General features: G+C 50.1%; 1 protein-coding gene across 6 annotated transcripts in view; it reads right to left on the minus strand.

Moving 5' to 3' along the window:
• Positions 1-19,379, minus strand: part of AFAP1L1 (actin filament associated protein 1 like 1) — a 59,853-nt gene that overhangs the window by 12,868 nt on the left and 27,606 nt on the right. For all 6 annotated transcript variants that reach the window (XM_046666085.1, XM_046666081.1, XM_046666082.1 and 3 more), the window contains 12 exons: positions 19,188-19,285; positions 17,937-18,045; positions 14,133-14,258; positions 13,501-13,712; positions 11,650-11,829; positions 9,592-9,684; positions 6,484-6,577; positions 6,127-6,276; positions 4,664-4,875; positions 2,391-2,536; positions 1,661-1,733; positions 5-116 (listed from right to left, as the gene is read on the minus strand). In XM_046666085.1, the coding sequence (XP_046522041.1) occupies positions 5-116; positions 1,661-1,733; positions 2,391-2,536; positions 4,664-4,875; positions 6,127-6,276; positions 6,484-6,577; positions 9,592-9,684; positions 11,650-11,829; positions 13,501-13,712; positions 14,133-14,258; positions 17,937-18,045; positions 19,188-19,285 (1,605 nt within the window). The remainder of the gene's footprint in view (positions 1-4; positions 117-1,660; positions 1,734-2,390; positions 2,537-4,663; positions 4,876-6,126; positions 6,277-6,483; positions 6,578-9,591; positions 9,685-11,649; positions 11,830-13,500; positions 13,713-14,132; positions 14,259-17,936; positions 18,046-19,187; positions 19,286-19,379) is intronic.

Below are 19,379 nucleotides of genomic sequence, written 5' to 3' on the forward strand. Positions count from 1 at the left end.
TCACTGGAGGCATGGCGCTTAACCTTGACCTGCGGGTCCACCCGATGGGACTTCTCACTGCAGGAGGAAGCATGGCGCTTCACCTGGGCCCCAGTGGGACGCTCGGGCTCCTCATCCTGGGTGGGAGATGGAAGAAGGTGAAGAGCAGGCAGGCTTACTCATCAGTGCAGGGTGTATTCTGGTCCTTGCTCGGGACTGAGCACTACAGGACCCCTGAGCTCTTGGCCTTACACTTTAGACTCACGCAGCTCTCAGCGGTTGATAAACCCCTTTCACAACAATGTATCACTTGATCCTCAGACCTTCCTTTGGGGGGCAGCAGAAGGCAACCCTAAACTGGAGTGTCTGCTGAGAGGGAAATTAGGAGGTCTCAAAAGACTGCGGGTGACCATATTTGATTTACCACAGATATTTCTGTCCTCACATCATTTGGAATCATCCTTCAGATTTTCTGAATTGCTAATATGGAGTCTTCAGTTAAAAGAGAAGTCATGGATGATTTCAGCCATTGGGAGAAGGGACATAAGACAACAGACTGGCTATACATTTGTGCGTCAACAATACTAAGAACACTCAAAATCCTGTCAAAGCGCAGGAAACCATGAGTGGAATACGATACTAATGTAATATAATAATGATATTGATAACAACAGTGTTATTGTTGTGAGACCTTCCAAAGTTCAGGTACTGTGCTAAGTCCTCTCCATAAAGTATTTCATTTAGTTCTTGCAATAGTCCTATCAGGTAGGTTTTATCATATCCATGTGGAGCCAGGAAGTGAGGACCAGAGAAGTGAAGCCCAAGGTAACTCAGATGAAGCCCTGAGTCCAAAGTTCACGTCCTTAAGCACTAAGCTGTCTTGCTACTAAGCTCTGCAACTGAGAAAAATCTCAAGCTGCAGCCACTGGTTCATCTGAGTCTGATGAAAGACTGTGTAAACAGAAGAAGGATGGCTGGAGAAGTTTCTAGAAAAGGGAGTCCTAGCGGTGAGAGCTCAGAGTGTCATCCAGCACTGTCCAAGGCAGGGGTCCTGGCCTGCAGACATGTCTACTTTCCTTGGCAGCTTGATTCTCTCTCTCTCTCTTAGCTATGAGGCCTGACTCACCTACCAGCATCTGATCAGAATGTGGTTCTCTGGCTCTCCCATGGGAGGAGAAGGCACAGGACATGCTGCCGGGAGCAGTCTAGGTTGTGTGATGGCTACAGAGGCTTCATTGTACATTAATAAGCTGGCGTGTCCTTGGTTTAGTGAGCAAGACAGGGAGACTCTGTCCTGGGAGCTGAAGCCCAGACTGTGGATGCCACCAGGGTAAGGCCTATGGGGGTGGTCACCCAGCTGGCATCCCCCAGACACCACTGAATCAGCAGTGTCAGGTCACAGAGCAGTAAACAGGGGTGGGGAGCCCAGTAGTTTGCTCAAACTAGAGCAGTGCTTTGAGCTTGCAGAGCCCTTTCTTTTTCCTGATCTGAGGATCTTTCCACTGCACCACCCAGCCTCCTGTGCCAGGGAGTCCTCGTCCTGAGCCACAGTCTGTGACAAACAGCACCTTCTAGCTGCTGGTTAAAAATGATCTCTCTGAGGCAAAGGAGAAAAGGAGTGGTGAGGGAGAGCTAAGAAGTGCCCTTTGCCACATGCCTGGGCAGTCCCAAGGGACCGTACCTGCATCTTTTCATAAGGAACATCATCGTAGACACGGGGCTCAGGCCATTGATCCTGGCAGGATCTTGCATATCTAGAAAATACAAGGTACAATGATGATGACAATGATGATGACGCTTGGCAGCTTACAGTGCTTTCCTGTCCACTCTCTCATTTGATTCTGGCAGCAGGTCAGAAGGTTAGTAATAGCAGCCATGCCAGGCAGCATTGGGCCACTGCTGTGTTAAGGGCTTCATAGGCAGGGAGCCACGTGATTCTCACAACAGCCCCTGGGCTGGTAATTCATCACCTCATTCTGTACGTGAGAAAACAGAGGATCCAAGCTGGCAAGCAACCAGCCCAAGCTGTTGGTCATGACAGAGCTGTGACTTGAACCTGGCTCTTCTGATGCCGAATTCCAGGTACCAGCCCCATGCCCGCCTGGATGCTCAAAGGTGTGAGAACCAAGATTCTGTGGCATGAGAGCAGAGCCCAGGCCACGACACAAAAGGGCTTCTCCACTTTTGCTCATTCCATCCACAGCGTCCCTCGACCGTGGGCTACCTCCTTTAGTCAGCCCACTCCTGCCTGCCGGAAGAGGAGGGCGCCCACTCCGAGTTCCAAGGAAGCAGTCTTCCTCAGCCCTTCCTCCCTCTCTCCCAGTGTCCAGGGCTGGACTTGGGGCCTCTGAGAGGGTGCCAAGACAGCAAAGGCCACGGGCAGCTGCGGGCTGTGGGGTGCTGACCCTTACAGGAAGGAGTTGCGGCCTGCGCTGACGATGCTGGTCAAGGTTTCCACGTCCACATAGTCATAGTGCAGTGCCTCAGGAGTGACTTTGGAGCCCATCTCCACCAGCAGCAGCCCGAGCCAGCGGCCCATGTCCTCTGAGCAGCTTGCCTGAGGGAGAGGAGGCACAGCCATGTTCACAAGACCTACTCGCTTCAGCCAAACCCATATATACCTGTTATGCAGCCACTCCTGAGGGATCCGAGAAGAACACACATCGAAATCCAAGTGGCTCTTGCCTTCCCTCTATTCAGGTTTCTGCTCTACCACCACCTCCTCAGAGAAGCCCTCTCTGACCACCTCTCTAAGACACACACCATCCCTCACTATCCTCAGAGCCTTCCCCACCATTCAGAGGTGAAAACAACACTTCGATGTTCCTTGAATTTTTAAAAAAATATTTTAATTTTTATTAGAGAAGGGTATTTCTCACATAATCCAATCAGTGTTTTCTCCTGAATTATAATTGCCAATTATTTATAGTATTGTATACAGGAAAATCTCCAAGAAGTTGCTGGTCAACTAAACACATATTTATGTTAGTTCTCATTTAAAGAGCATTATTATAAAATCAACTTAGCATGAAAATGCTAAACTGGAATAAAGGAAGCACATTTTTTGCCAGAAAGCTCTGTGAATAACTTAAGAGAAAGAAGAGATTCGACTGCCAAATATGAAAAATAAAAGTGAGAGCCAGGGGCTGGCCTGGTGGCGCAGCGGTTAAGTTTGCATGTTCTGCTTTGGCGGCCTGGGGTTCGCAGGTTCGGATCCCGGGTGCGGACATGGCACCACTTGTCAAGCCATGCTGTGGCAGGCGTCCCACATATAAAGTAGAGGAAGATGGGCACGGATGTTAGCTCAGGGTGAGTCTTCCTCAGCAAAAAGAGGAGGATTGGCAGTAGTTAGCTCAGGGCTAATCTTCCTCAAAAAAAAAAAAGAAAAGAAAAGAAAAGAAAAAAAAAGTGAAAGCCAGTCTTGATGGCCTAGTAGTTAAAGGTTGGCTAACTCTGCTTTGGTGGCCCAGGTTTAGTTTCCGGATGCGGAACCACACCACCCATCTGTCAGTAGCCATTCTGTGGCCGCAACTCACACAGAAGAACTAGAAGGACCTACAGCTAGAATATACAACTGTGTACTGGGGCTTTGGGGAGGAAAAAAAAGAGAGAGGAAGATTGGCAACAGATGTTAGCTCAGGGTGAATCTTTCCCAACAATAAATAAATAAATAAATAACTAAAATAAAGAGAGTTACAGAGGCAATATTTCTTGAAATTTAAGAACTGACTGAGGCAGTGGGAACTGAGCAAAGAAAACAAGACCAGGAGGCCACTGACCCTCTGTGGGGCCTTGGACAAGCACCTGGATGCCCAGGCCTCAGTTTCCTTATCTGTAATGTGAGGGGGTAGTTATTTAAGTTTTCCACCAGTGTTAATGTTTTAAATTCAAAATAGCTGGAGGATTGACACGTAGAGGGATTCAACCTGTCCTGCCTGACCTGAGAGAGGAGGGCTAGGGCCACTGGGGAACGAGGACAAAGAATGGGTAAAATGAAATCACGCTTTCATTCAGCCATTTGTGCAACAAATACTAACTGAGCCCTTAATTGTGCCAGACATCAGATTGGGTTCTGGAAAAACAAAAGTATACAGAACAGGCATGGTTACTGCCTCTGCCTTCATGATTTTGACTCAATAAGGAGAGAATCTTTCTAAACATTGAGCCGCTCGATGGGAGGGGCAGGCTAGCCGGAAGGGCAGTGGTTTGTTTATCTGAGGTGGACAGTCACTCACGGAAAGGTTTCAGAGGGGACTCCAGAATCAGATCTGGGTTAGATCAGACTAGATGCCTTTCAGGCTTGGGATTTTAAGAGAAGGGAGAGGAAACAAACCTTGGGTCTAGGGTTGCCAGATTTAGCAAATAAAAATGCAGAATGCTCTGTTTAATTAGAATTTTAGATAAACAATGAATAACTTTTCAGTATAGCTATGTCCCAAATATTACATGGGATATATTTATATTAAAAACATTATTCGTTGTTTATCTGAAATCCAAATTTAAGTGGGTGTCCCATATTTTAACTGGCAAACCTACTTGACCACGTGGCAGCAGCTGGCTTCCTTTCCCTTCTTCCTCAGTCCTGGTAATGTCAGCAGCCAGGTCCCGAGACAAAAGCCAAGGCCCATGCCCCAGCTCCTCTCAGCTCCCACCACTGGGGACCGCCTGGGTTCTCTCCTCTCACCTCCAGAATGGCCACCTCTTGCCGGTTGCGCAGAATCCTGAAGGCAAATGGGTGTCTGGGCCCAAAGCCTGGGGCCACCTCACAGCCACGGAGGGCGATGGCATTCATGTGGGTCCGCAGGTCAGTGCGGTCCTTGTGGAAATACAGAGTGTTGCACTTCAGGCGGCACCAGCGTTCCTTCCAGCCCTGGTTCACCAGCACGTTCAGATAACCTAGGAGAGCGAGACCAGCAGTGTGACCTCCCGACAGCCCAGCCCTGGGGCAACCCACAGTGGAGGAGGCAAGTCAAGGGGCTTGGGTCTACACCCCGGGGACAAAGCGCCTGGACAACCCTTGTCCTAACTCCAGCTGGAAACGCCTTCTGGGTCCCCGATAGCCCACTCTCCCCAGGTTGTGATCTCAGGCATCCTCTTCTCTTTGTTTCAGTTTCCTATCTCAGAAATGGGGACTGACAATCACATTTGTATATCGCTGCACTGCCTGTGGACCATGCCAAGCTTGATGAAAAGGGCAGGAACTACTACAGAGAATGAATAAGACAGCTTTCCCTCTTGCCTTTCCTCTCCCTATCAAACTATTACTGAAAGACAGAAAGTAATGGATGATGCTGACACCTGGTGGCAGCATGTGGCAACAAAAACAGCTAGCCAAGATAAAGAATTAGAAAACAAGCAGGCACAGGCTCCAAATCTAAAATATATGATTTCCTGTTGGGTTCCAGTACATGCAACACTGCATTTGGTTGAACAGAATAATAATGTTTTCCCTTCCAAACCACTTTCAGCTCACATTGAATGTATTTATAATAAAAAATACTTAAACGTTTTTATCTAAGAAACTTCCTTGTAAGACTGGCTCGTAACTTACACACCTGGCATGTTATGAGCCGGGAAATAAGATACTTTCTTCGTCGTCTTCTTCTTCTTCCTTTTTTTTTGCTGAGGAAGATTTGCCCTGAGCTAACATCTGTTGCCAATCTTCTTTTTGCTTGAGGAAGATTCGCCCTGAGCTAACATCTGTGCCAATCTTCCTCTATGTTACATGTGGGTTACTGCCACAATCTGGCTGCTGACAAGTAGTGTATGTCTGCACCCGGGAACTGAACCTGGGCTGCCAAAGCAGAGCACACTGAACTTAACTAGTAGGCCATGGGGCCAGCTCCGTACTCTCCTCTTTTTATAGTGGAGGAAACTGAGGCCTAGAGGACAGTGACTGTGTTAAGGTCACAGGAAGCACAGAAATATGGGAGTCAGTTGGCTTTTCCTTCTGCTGAGCGTCAGGGCCTCGTGGGAGAGAAGTGATAGAAGGGCATGGATTGTTGATGGGGTAGGATTAGCCATCCAGTAGGAGGAGCCTTTCCTCTGCCTTGGTGTCAGGTGGCTGAGGGAGGGTCTCCTGGCTTAGCCCCAGAGCTCCCCATCCACTGGGTCTGAATTCTCCTCCGCCGCATGCCAGGTACCCACCACAGCACGGAACCTCCTCGGCGGAGGGCGTCTGCAGGTCCTCAGCCAGCGCCTTCTTCTTGGAGAAGCTGATGATACGGGTGATCTTGCGGCCTGCAGCCCTGCTCATTGAGCCCTTCAGCTCTGCCAGGCTGCTCTTCTTCCCTTTGCCTGTTGCCATGGAGATGGGTCAGGGGGAGGGAGGGAGACCCAAGTCCCAGATCCACTCATCTAAGCCTTCCCTGTGGCCCTTTCAGCCTGCACACAGAGCCTGGCCCATGTCTCCAGTGCGGTCAGGATCTGTTCTGTACTGTGCACCTGTGGCAAGGCCCCTCCCGGCTCTGGTATCCTCGGGCCTGAGCCCCCAGAGGTACCTACCATGTTCACAGGCCTCCCGGCGGCCGAGGGTGGAACAGCTGTCGCCCATGCCCAGGCTGTCGGAGTCTGAGGTCTGCTTCTCTTGGGACAGCCTCTGGGGAGGGACACAGATGGCCTGGCATCAGAGGGCACACTCAGAAGTCTCCCTTTGTTGGTTCAGTCTCTCCCTGACCCCTGCACACGGGCGTTAGCTAACAAATACTTGTCAGCAACTATCATGTGCCTGATACCACACTGGGTATGGGGAGGACAGTCATGACTTAGGATGGTTGTGTCTTTGAGTTACATTCTATCTGGGGAGCGAGGCAATTAATTACAACACATTGAGATTAATGTCCTAAGAGCTGGACCACATTCGGCAGGTGATAGGGCTCTGGGAAGGTATTTAAGTGGGATACTAACGTAACGTGACTGGTTTAGGGAGTTGTCTCCAGTGGTGTCACTGGGGACAGACAAGAGGGAGCAAGACTGGAAGCGAAAGAGCCACTTACGAGAGTGTCATGTGGGCCAGAGGGGACTCAGTAAGGAGGTGAGCCAAGGTGACAGTGAGGATGGAGAGAAAGGGAAGAGCTGGTATTTTCAAAATCGTCATGAAAGGACTTGGTGGCCAATTAATAAGAGTGGTGAGAAGAGAGGAGTCCATTACAGTCCTATCTTGGGGGAAAGGATGGTAAAGACACACATACCATGGTAAGAACTTTATTGCCAGTCAACGTTATTTTTACTCATCATGCCAACTCTGGAGCAAAGCTGGAGCAAGTCATTCATCCATCCATTCAAACAGGGTCAACTAAGTGCCTACTAGCTACTCTGGGAGGCGGCTCGGAGCAGTCAGATGGACCTTGGACGAAATCCTATCTCCAGTAGCACCTGTTAGCGGCAGGAATGTGGGAAAATCCTTTCATCTCCCCCAGGCTCGGTATTCTCACCTGAGTTACACTCATTTCAGCGGACTGCTGTGAGGCACCAGAGAGCCCAAGGGAAATTGCAAGGCCAACAAACTATTATTTCTACCACTGGTGTGGTGTGCTGCCATCTCACTTTAAGAAGTTAAACTGTGCCAGCCAGACTCGGGACTGGATTAAAATGACACTCACCCACTTAAAAAGGCAGAATTACAGAGCTCTGAGGCCCCTAAACCTTTCCTGCTAAAGACACCCCAAGGCCAGGCTCAGAGATGCTTTGCTATAAGCATAGGAATGGGGGCACAGAGGATAGGAGAGGGCGTGTGCTCCCCTCAATTCCCAAAGGCTGGAAGACTGGCAACTGCCAGACAGGGGACAGAACTGTCAAAAGTATAAAGAATCACCCCTGTAAATTGTGAAACACCACTTATGGTTCTATTTGTTCTGCCACAGGTGGTAAGTTTTTCATCAAGATAGAAAGCAAATACAAAGAAACACTGTGAACACTTTGGAATTGACTTAATGATGATGGCACTTGAATCACACGATTCCACGGACAGACAGGCCCACCACTCCCACCTCCCCACTCCCACTCCCCTCCAAAAATGCCACCCTCAACATTTTAGCTACCCTCCCCCTATATGCTCAACCACAGGAAAGCTCATCCCTATAAGCTTGTCTCTTCTTTCTCTACACACCCTCAAACTGCACCATGGATGCACCCGTGGGTGTGTACACTCATGCTCACACTCACACACTCACACTCTCACTCAGAAACATGCACACCCCAACCTTGCTTTCCTTTAGGCGCCACTGACAGCAAAGGCTGAGTGAGGACAGGGCTGAGCTCCTCCAGCATCCTTCTAGGCACGAGGGTCCCCACCCTCCTTGCCTACTGACTGTCTATTGACCCCTTCCCTTGCAGCTCCTGTCCCTTGGCCCACCTCTGCCCCAGTGAAATCTTGCCCATTCTTTAAGGCTCTACATAGGTGCCATCTTCCCTAATGCCCTCATCCCTCCGGCTAGCCTGAGCTCCCATCCCCCTCACTACCGCTTTCCAGGACCACTCCAAGAGAGCTGACAAGCTCCCCCTTCTCTCAGAGCCCAGCCACATGGTCTCTTTCCATGCCATGCTTCCTCCTGCTCCAGGGCCTGTGCCCTCTGCTTGGAACTCCTTTCTCCTCTCTTTTCTTGCTAGTTTTTCACCCTCATCTGAAATGTACTCCCTCAGGGAAGCCTTCCCTGACCCCAAGACAAGAGCAGGTGCCCTGGTATATGCTCCCAGGTTACCTGGTACTTTTCCCTCCCAGCACTTACACAGCTTGGCATTTCTAAATCTGTGTGACAATTTGATTCATGTCGACTCCAACTCTCCCCTGGGAGGGCTGGGCGTGGGTCTGTTTCTGCTAGGATTGCACCCCAGTGCTGGGCACAGTGCTTGGTGCACGGCAGATGCTCCCAACGACCCACTGAGTGGAGCTCAGGAGGCCCCGCCTTGAGAGGTGGGCTGGCAGAGTCATCAAGAGCCAGGCTGCCTGGGCGTAAGTCCTAGCTCTGTTTCTTATTAACTATGTGACTTTGGGTAAACCTCTCTGTGCCTCAGCTCCTCATCTGAAAAATGTAATTCATAAAAGAATTGTTGCAGAAATTAATTTAAGTAATACATGTAAAGCATATGGAACAATGCTGGCCACACAGTCATATTCTGTAAATGCTCACCTTCATCAGATCATGCAAGATCCAGGTATGTGGGTCTTGGACCTCCCCCTTGGGTTTGGGGCTGAGTCCCTTTATCACCCACAACACCTGGCAGGGCACAGGCATTAGCACGTATTTGCTGTTGGCCTGATGAACTACTAAGTGACGGCTTTGCTCATGTCCCAGTGGGGCACACTCCTCTGACTGACAAATTCCAACGTACTTTTCATGACTCTGTTGCAATGTGACCTCTTCCTGTCCTGGCAGGATTAGTCACTCCCTCCTCTGACTTGTACTGCACCCTGGACATGGACACTCATTCACTCATGCATTCATTAACTCAGTAGACATTTATTGAGTGCCTACTATTGTGCCAGCTCTGTGTTGGGCACTCACAGCTTGTATGACACCACAGCAGGTGCCTGGCTTCACCAGCAGCCTGCGAGTCCCCCTGGGCAGAGCCCGTGCTGCCTGGCCCAGAGGAGACCTGTGGAGACAGGTGTACCTTGTCTAGGTCCAGCTTGCACAGGAGGACGGGGGATCTGGGCACGTCTGCCCCCTCGGCTCCCCCGATGGGCTTGCTCACCTCTCGGATGACCTGTGGATAGGAAGAATAGCTGTGAGCAGGCCAGCAGGGACGGCGGAGGCAAAAGGAAGAATGGGGTCTGTGTGGTCAGGACTGTCGAGCAAAGGGATTGGGACCCCCTGGGCAGAAGAGCTGGGTTGACCTGGCCTCCTTCCTGCCACATGTGTGGGCCACCTCAGGGTTTGACCAGACTTTCTCTTGTGTCTGTCCCTTGAATTGAAAAGATACAGGGCAGGGAAACAAGAGGTTTGGCTTCTGGCCCTGGTTCCAATGCTCATTAGTCACGTGGCCTTCAGAAAGCCCCTTCCCTGCTCTGGACCTTGGTTTCTCTGTCTGTAACATGGGTTATAACCTCCCTGGGTTGTCTGAGGATCAGTGAGATCATGGGTGTGAAAGGCCATGTGAACCGGGACACACTGCACAAGCGTGAGGGACTTGCTTCTGTGACTCTGTTGGATAGCCAGGGCTATCTTCTCCATTTCAAAGATGAGGAAACTGAGACTCCAAGGCATTCACCCAAGGCCACACAGCACAAGCATCCAGATCATGAAATAATGGCCACCACTTGCTGCTCAGCTATCTGTGGCTTTACGTGGATTATCCCATTGCATCCCCACAGCAGCCTTGTGGGCCAGGGACCACTGTGATTGCCAAGTTACAGATTAGGATGACGAGGCTCTGAGAGGCAAAGCCATGGTTGCCTCGCCTTAAACTCTGGGATAATGGCCTCTCAGGATTGGGGTGTCAAGGCAGGCCTCTTAACTCTGGGTCTGGGGCTCCTTCTTCTGACCCACTGGCCCCTTGAGGGCAGAGGCTCCCCAAGCAGGCAGGTTCTCTCCCTTCCCCTCCTGAGACAAAGGCAGTAAACATTCCAGTGGAAGAGCTGGTTATCACAGGAAGGAAGGGAGGATGGGGGGGAGGGAGGATGGAGGCGGGGAGGGGTTTGGTTTCTTTGTTCCAGCAGGAAGATGAGAGGAGAGAGAGAGAGAGAAAGGTGCCAGAGTGAAATAGAAGCAGGGTGCAGGGCTATGGCCGCTGTAAGGGACGGGGCGGGGCTTCACCGTCATCACAGTAATCACTGACGGTTACTGAGCACTGACTACCTGGCAGGAACTGTGTCAAGTGCTCTCTAGAATCCTTACGAGAGCCATTTTACAGAGGAGGCAACCGAGGCACAGACAGGCAAAGTCATCTGCAGAGGATCACACAGCCAGTAAATGGCACTTAGGCCTAGGATTGAACTCAAGTCTGTGTGTCACCAAAGTACCCCATCGTCATCACCATGTCACCCTGCCTATGGCCTTTGGAGTAGATTTGCTGGTTGGCTTCTAATCCTAGTCGCAACCACTTGGTTGTGTGACCTTCAGCAAGTCTCATAAGTTCTCTGTGCCTCGGTTTGCTCATCTGTAAAATGGGAACAGTAACAGTCCCATTGCGAAGAGTAAATGAGGTCATGTTTGTCAAGCTTTTAGCACAAGGCATGGCCTGAAGTGAGTGCTCGGTACACGATAAATCTCTTTGTACGGTGCAGCTGCGAGATGCAGAAGCTGGATCACAGGTGGATGTTACAAGGATGCACATTTTGCCCTAAGATAAAGAAGAATTTTTCCTTTTTTAAAAGAAAAAAGAAAAAAGATTAGCTTACTTAATGATAAAATCAGCTTCCTTTGTAGATATTAACCTCCCATTCCATGAGGTGTACAAGTGTAGGTTGGAGAAGCCCACAGCAGGGATGTTAGAAAAGAAAATCAAATACCTAAAAAGAAGAAACGCTTCCAGCCTGAAGTCTGTCTCCTGGAAACATCCAAGGCCCATTTCCACACATAAGCCCCAGCCACGCACGGGACAATAACCTCCTCTCCCTGAGCAAGGCCTGTTCTTCCAGGGACGGAGCCCACCCCGCTGAAGGCTGGGCCTGGGGAAGAGAGGAAGGAAGGGAGGCAGGGCGGGGGGAAGGAAGGTGCGGGCCCCCTGTACCTTCAGCCACTCCTCGGCCTGCTCCCGGCTCTGCAGTGCCAGTACCAAGACCTCAGTGGCCCCCTGGGAGAAGCGCAGCTCGTGCCTCTTGTGCCGGCTGTCCTTGGGCACGTAGACGACGTTGCAGACATCCAGTGCCAGCCTCAGATGTGGCTGCCGGTCCTTGGAGCTTTTGTAACACTGAACAGGGAGAGAAGGAGTCAGGTCCTCCTGGAGTGGAGGGTGGAGGAGGGAGACACCCTCACACAGAGGCACGGGGGAGCTCCACCTACCCCACAGACATCTCCCCCACCCAGCTCAACTGTGGGCACCGTGGGAGGAGGCTTTGGCTATTTCCCCCAGAGAAGAGAAGCCTGGGAGAGGGACATCTTTGGACAATCTTCAGATCTTAACGGCTACCAATGGGCCCCTAGGGCACACCTATTTAGGAAGAGGCAGATTTTAGCACAATACCAGGAAGACCATTCTAGTCTAAGGAACCAGAGAAGAAACAGGCTGGCTTGGGAGGAAGCCAGCTCTCTGCTACTGAAGGGCTACATGGCAGGAATGTGGGAGAGAGAATTCTGGCTGAGATGGAGGCTGGGCTTGGGAAGTCAAAAGTTTATCAATAATGACTCTCACTTCCCAGTTCTTATTATGAGGCCAGCATTACCTTGATACCAGAATCTGACAATGACATTACAAAAAAGGCATGACATAGCTACAAATGCCATGAACAAAGTATTAACAAGTAGAATCCAGATACAAATAAAAAGCATATTGTATCAAGATCAAGTTTATTCTAGGAATTAAGGTTTATTCTAGGAATGCAAGAGTGAGTTAGCATTGAAAAACCAACCATATAATTCATAACATCAACAGAAAAAAGGAGAAAAACTACATATCTCAAAAGAAGCAGAAAAAGTATTTGATAAAACTCCATACCCATTTGTAACATAAACTCTTAGCAAACAAGGAATAGAGGGGAACTTCCTTAATGTGATAATAAGGGGCATCTAGAAACAACCCACAGCAAACATCAGGCTTAATGGTGAATTACTGAAACTTTCCCTTTGAGCTCTGGACTGAGACAAGGACACCTGCTGTCACCACTTCTGTTCACCTTGTGCTGGAGGTCCTAGCCAGCGCGATAAGTCAAGAAAAAACGGAAGGCATAAGGAGTGGAAAGAAGTAAGTCCTGGCCCTTGGACTAGTTCTGGCCTGGGATGAGCTTTTCACGGCTCCAGGGTGAGAAAAGGTCACGTTTCAATTGGATATATATTGGGCAAGGCTTGTCAACAGATTTTTGGGTAAAGAGCTATTTTCTCTTCTGGAATTGTCTCTCTTCCTACTTTGAATTTAAAGGTACATTTTGTTTGATGAAAATGATAGTGATGAGAGATGGTGAATTGAAAAAAAGGAAAAAAGCAAGTTATGTAATAAATACTACATGGGCTCAGTTTTAGAAAAGACAGATACATGGAAACGAGGGTGGAAATATGTATATTAAAACTTAACACTGGTTAGCACTGGGTCAATGGGATTATAAGTGGTTTTTTAAAAAGGCTTTTTCATTTTGTTTTTCTCTAGTTTTATACATAATTTACTTGCATAATGAAAAACAATAAACATTGTTTAAAAATGATAAAAAATTCTTTCTTGGCAAAACAAAAACTTGGTAAAGTCTATATCGGCTCTTCTAGTTTTTTTTTAAATTCTGCTCCAGTGGGAGAGCCCTGATCTCAGAAGAACGAGGCTTTGAGCCTCTGCACATGAAGCAAGCCCAGAGGAATTGAGGCCGACACGCCTGCATGCACGCAGACATGCGCAAGTCCGCGTGAGGCCTAAAGGCACACGCCCATGGCCACTCACCAGGAGCTGGTCTTCCTTGATGACGGTCAGCTGCTTGGCCCACTGCCCGAAGCGCTTTTTCCGCAGCAGGAAGGCACATATCCTGCAGTCCCTCACCAGGTGCATGGAGGCCTCCTCCGAGGGCCACTGGTGCATGGGCTGCGGGCCCTTCGCTTCCTCCTCCTCCTCGTCGTAGGACTCGTAGGAGCTGCTCATTGCGTCAGAGTCATTGTCTGCAGGTGCCGTGGGAAAGGACCTGCCACTGTGCCACTGCCCAGGAGGCAGCTTCTAACCCCTCTTCAGGCGTCCCTGCCCTGGGCCCCGGGACCACGAAGGGGTGGCACAAGGGGAGATCATGGTAATGGCTATACTCCCTTGTGGGCACGGTGTTTTACAGATTTACCACTGGCTTTGTGCTCTCGGTGACTTCACCGAGGTTCACTGTTCTTATTAGTAAAATGGTCATAAATAACAGTATCTACCTCATCAGGCTACTGTGAGCATTACTGAATACAGAGCGTTTAGCCCGGTTTCTGGCACTCATTGAGTGCTCAGTAAACGTCAGAGGGGGTGGTGGGTACATGTACGCCAAGGGTCAGGTCAGGGCCTACTCTTCAAGGACAGAAGCTTCTCAACGCCTGCCCGCTACTTACAGGAGTTCTTCAGCTCTCCGTTCATCCTGGTCGTGGGGTAGCTGCTGTCTGCATCCTCGTAGTAGCTATCCACGACGGAGTGCGCCGGGCTGCAGCCGTCCGTGGGATTGGCAGCAAGAACCGCACCTTGGAAAAATGCAGGCAGACTGCAGGGGCCAGGGCTGGGCAAGGCCCTGGACACAGTGCCCCTCCTCAGGGAAGAGAGAGCGGAGCTCCCTGCAGCTCCCCGGCCAGGGTGTGGGGCCTCCTTTCTGCATCTCACCTGCTCTAGCTCCCCATGTGCCCTCTGTGCTCCAGGCATGCGTTCATGCTCTTCCTTGTGCTCTCCTAGCTTCCCGTAGAGCACACTTACTCATCCTTAAGACCAGTCCTTCAACATCTTTCCTCTGATCTTCCTAGGCAGAGAATGGTCAGCCTCTCCTCGAGACCCCAGAGCACTGGGGGTGTGTGTGTGTGTGTGTGTGTGTGTGTGTGTGTGTGTCTTAGTCACAGCTCTGGTCCCTGTACTTCTAAACCTCTGCGACTACAAAGGAGGAGTGGGACTAGAGAGACAATGACAGTGCACCCAGTAGTGAATACAGCAGCCACCCTGCAGGATTACCACCGCACATTCCCATTCAGGGGGCTGCACGGGCTCAAACCGTATTCTGCATCAGCATTACGGGGGTCTTTTTAGAATGCAGACCCCTAGGCTGTATCCCAGAGATTCTGATTCACCGGGGTGGGCTGGGGTGAAGTTTAAACAAAATGGTTTTTAAACTATTTAATAGGACATTAAAAAACATACGTAAAAATAGAAAATATAATGAACTCTCAGGAGTTGGATGTTTTAAAAACAATTAGGGTTGTTTTGATGCAGATGGTCTCTGGAGCAAACTCTGAAGTTCAGGGGGTTAAAGGCATGTGCTTTGGGGTTGATCAGATTTGAGTTCAAACCTATCTCCACACTTACTGAGTGACCTCAGAAAGAAAACACAGTTTCTCTGCCTTTCAAATTCTTCACCTTAAAGTGGCATGAACAGTTCTCACGTGGATTAGTGCTAAGATGCGTATAAACTCTCAGCACAGTGCCCGGCACACAGAATGTGCTGGACAAACGCCAGCTATCATTATTATCGTCTCCTGCAATTCCCACAACACGGGGAGGTGGGTGTCAGCCCCACTTTACAGATGAAGAAACTGAGGCCACGCACAGTTCGCTGGTGACAGAGCCTGGATGAGAACTGAGGTTGCCAGCTCAGGGGATGGAGGCACATCCCTCGTCCAGGAAGCCTTCCTTTCATCCCATCGCAATTGGCTCTCACCACGCTGCTCTTCAGAGCGCCGCTTTGGGCTCCCAGCCCCTCCTGTCCATCTGTTTCCTGAGGACGGCAGCAGTGAAATTCCCAGTGACCGGGACACCCAGTTCTATCTCCCGAGTTCGGCTCAGAGCCTGCCTTTCCCAGCAGGCACTCTGAGGCCTCAGATGATGGCGACATCTCCTGTGGGGTGGACCAGTGGAGTGAGGCCTGGAGGTGGGGCCCGGGGGAGGAGGAAGTGCGATGAGGAAGGGGGAGGGGGCGTCTGCAGCAAAGCGCTGGGACACCTGGCAGGGCTGGACACTGTGTGCAGGAGGAAGGATACTCCGTGACGGGCTCGGTGCTCTCCCCCTGGACAAGGGCCTTGGCCTTCCTGAGGCACTCCCTTCCCGCCTGCCCCAGGATCCCCGCTGCTCCTGGGAGGCGGCTTCTCCGCCCCTTCTGAGAGGGGGATGAGCTCTCTGGGGAGGTGGAGGAGCTTCATTAGGTGAGGGACTCAAGCTGGGGTTCGGGGCCAGCAGCACTTTGTCCTCTCTTTCCTCCCCTGTCCTTGAGCAGTTAAAGTCAAGTCACTGACTTCACATACAAACAGCTGCTTGCAGCGACGCAGACCCCAAGATGATCAAGGCTGAAGAATATGGAGCCACTGATCACCTGGTCCAGCCTTCCCATCTCACTTGGTTTTAGCTAGTTTATTAATCATAAAAATAATATACCACAGTAGCCCAAAGGTGGAAACAACCCAGGTGTCCATCAACTGACGGATGGATACACAAAATGTGGTATATCCATACAATGGAATACTATTTGGCCGTAAAAAGGAACGAAGTACTGATACATGCAATGACATGGATGAACCTTGAAAACATTATGATGAGTGAAAGACACCAGACACAAAAGGCCACATATTGTATGATTCTATTCATATGAAATATCCAGAATAGGCAAATCCATAGAGACAGAAAGCAGATCGGTGGTTGGCAGGGGCTCAGGGGAGAGGGGAACAGGGAGTGACTGCTTAAGGGGTATGGGGTTTCCTTCTGGAGTGAAGAAAATGTTTGGGAACTAGATAGTGGTGATGGCTGCACAACACTGTGAATGCACTAAATGCCACTGACGGCCCACTGTAAAATGGTTGAAATGGTCAATTTTATGTTATATGTATTTTACTACAATAAAAAAAATATATGCCCATGGAGAAAAGCACAGTCAGTACAAAAGAGTATAAGTGGGAAAATATGTTCCCTTCACCCAGATTTCTATTTATTTCCCACAGGAAAATACTCTTAATAGTTTCTTGTATATCCTAGAAAAATTGTTAAAATGAATGCACGTGTGTGTGTACGCCATTAAAAAACAAATGAAATTATGTTATATGCAATGTTCTGTGTTTGAGTTTTTTTCAATGAAGCTATCTTGGAATTCATTTCTGGTCAGCGCAGACAGACCTATTTTATGTATTTTTTGGTGGTTGGAGAATATTCCACGGTACTACTGAATGATGGGAGAGCGTGACACAAACATTATCTTATACAAGTTCAACCGCACACGCTGGGTCATCCAAAAACCATAATACGGTTTCTCGTATGTCACGTTAAGTCCCATACTTAAGCCAGCGGCTTATCTGATCCTCAAAAAAGCCACCATCTTTTGCAACCCTGGAGGAAACCGATTGAGAGACGAGTCAAAATCAAAGCCTTCCCTTTGTGGGCGATTTAAGAAATTTTTCAAAGGTGACTGGTACCACTGCCCTCTAAATTATTTTATTGTGCTCACCTATCAGTAAAAATATATACATGTCATATACTTACATTTACTTATGTAACAATATGTACATATAAGCTAATTCCAAGTATGATGCTACTATTAGATTATAAACACTATAACTATAAAATATTCACATGGAAATTTTAGAAAGATGTATTGCCCTAAATATAAATGAAGCTTCTGATACTCCTGCCCACATCGTTTCATGAATCCCCTGGGGTGCCCACGCTCCACTCTGAAGACCTCCGATTTCCACCACGGCTTTTCTCATCTGATGCATTGACTTTGTAACTGATCCAACTACAAGATGTGATTCTGCTGAAACACAATTATCCCACCGGTCCACTGAAGAGGAGCACTCGGAGGAGCACCAGCTTCAGCACTAGGAACCCGGCTGCGAGGTCATCTGCGTACCTCCATCCTAGCACCTTGGTATGTGTGCATTTAGCCCCTCTTTCTTATCTGAAGGGCAGGGGAACAGAGGCCCAGAGAGGGGAGGCAGGTTGTCTAAAGCCACACAGAACTGGGACTAGAACCCAAGCCCCTGACCCCCAGGGCCACGCCCACTGGCCCACCCAGGCCATCACTAGGGAGGTCAGGTGCTCAGGCAGCTGCTCCTCAGGAAGTGGGCATGGCTGGGTGGTGCCCGGCTGGGAGCTCCAGCCCCAGCAGGAGAAACAGGCACTTCAGGAGAGGCGCCTCCTCCCCTTGCCCCCACCCCCAGGGGACCAGAACTTACTGTGGGAGCTGATGTACTCGGGGGCCTTGCCCGGCCCCAGGGGAAGGGCCTCCTCATAGTAGTCCTCGGGGGGAGGCCTGTTGGGGAGTGGTGGAGGCAGGTCGGCTGCCTGAAGGGGGACAAAGGCGGGGTGAGACCAAGAAGGCCCGCAGAGTGGAGGGGAGCAGGCAGAGTGAGGGGAAGGAGGCAGGGGGAGAGGGAGGCGGGAGCTCCTTGAGGCAGCATGCGGTCTCTGAACGGGAAGTCCTAACTTCTGAGTGAGTTGCAGAAGGGCCCCGCTGGGAACCCTGGAGAGCATGCTTGGTCCTGTACTTCTTACCCGAATTATTTAAGCCTCAGGGCTCCTCTGTAATGTCCGACAGTTTTGTGGACTGCCACATAGACGGAGTTACACTTTAGACTGAGCACACGCAGAATCATCGAAAGCTACTGTGAGTTCTGCAATACTCTGCAACCCCATCTGCACGCACGCGAGGAACAGCAGGACAAGTAAACGTGAGACGTTATTTAGCCAGGTGGGATCACCTAGTGGCTAAGAGCCTAGGCTCTGGGGCTGGGGAGCCCCGGCTTTACAGCTAAGCTCTGTCACATACTAGCAGTGGGACATCGGCATGTCACTTACTCTCTCTGAGCCTCAGTTTCCTCACCTGTAAAGTGGGGATAATAATACTGCCAGCCTCACTCAGTTGCTGTGAGCACGTAAAGGACATAATAAGTGGTCAACAATTGGGACCATCCATGGTGATGAGGACAGTGAATTATGTGGTTGACAGACAATGCTTGATGTGATTATGGGCCCCCTGACTTAATTCCATGGCCCCAAGGATGGGAACCCTAGATATGATCCAAACCATTTTGTAGGTGAAAAACTCAGGCTCAGAGACGGGAAGTGATTTGCCTAAGGCCACACAGCGGTAAGGAGGAAGGCAGAGGCTACGTAACTCCTGGTCCAGAGCTTTCCCCATCACTCTGCCTGTATTACTACAATCACAGGCTGGGGTGGGGACATCCTTTGGGACTGAAGGGACGGGTCAGTTCATCACATTATCCCTGCTCAGCCTGGGCACACTGAGCATGTCATGAGTCACTGAAATGTTCTCTTGGCACTATTTCTGCCCTTAACCACCATATGGGAGACAGAACAGGATCCCGTACAACCAGGAGGGTCCCCAGGGTCAGGGGGAGAGCTTCCCTTGTCCCCTCCAGAGGGACAGAGGGCCTGATGGTGTGGGAAGCCAGGCCATGACTCACATGTCTCAGAGACGGGCTCTTGGCTGGCTCAGGGCTGGCTCCTTTGCCGGGCTCCCCATCGTCCTCTGGCATGTCCCGAAGGTCGCTCAGGTCACAGTCTGTGGAGGGTCAGACCATTAGGTAAAGAAAGCAGAGGATAAGTGGCACAGAGCTGAAGAGGGCTGGATTTGGGGTGGGAAGGCCTCTACCACC

The sequence above is a fragment of the Equus quagga genome, chromosome 7 (assembly GCF_021613505.1).
Source record: "Equus quagga isolate Etosha38 chromosome 7, UCLA_HA_Equagga_1.0, whole genome shotgun sequence".
Classification (NCBI taxonomy): Eukaryota; Metazoa; Chordata; class Mammalia; order Perissodactyla; family Equidae; genus Equus; species Equus quagga.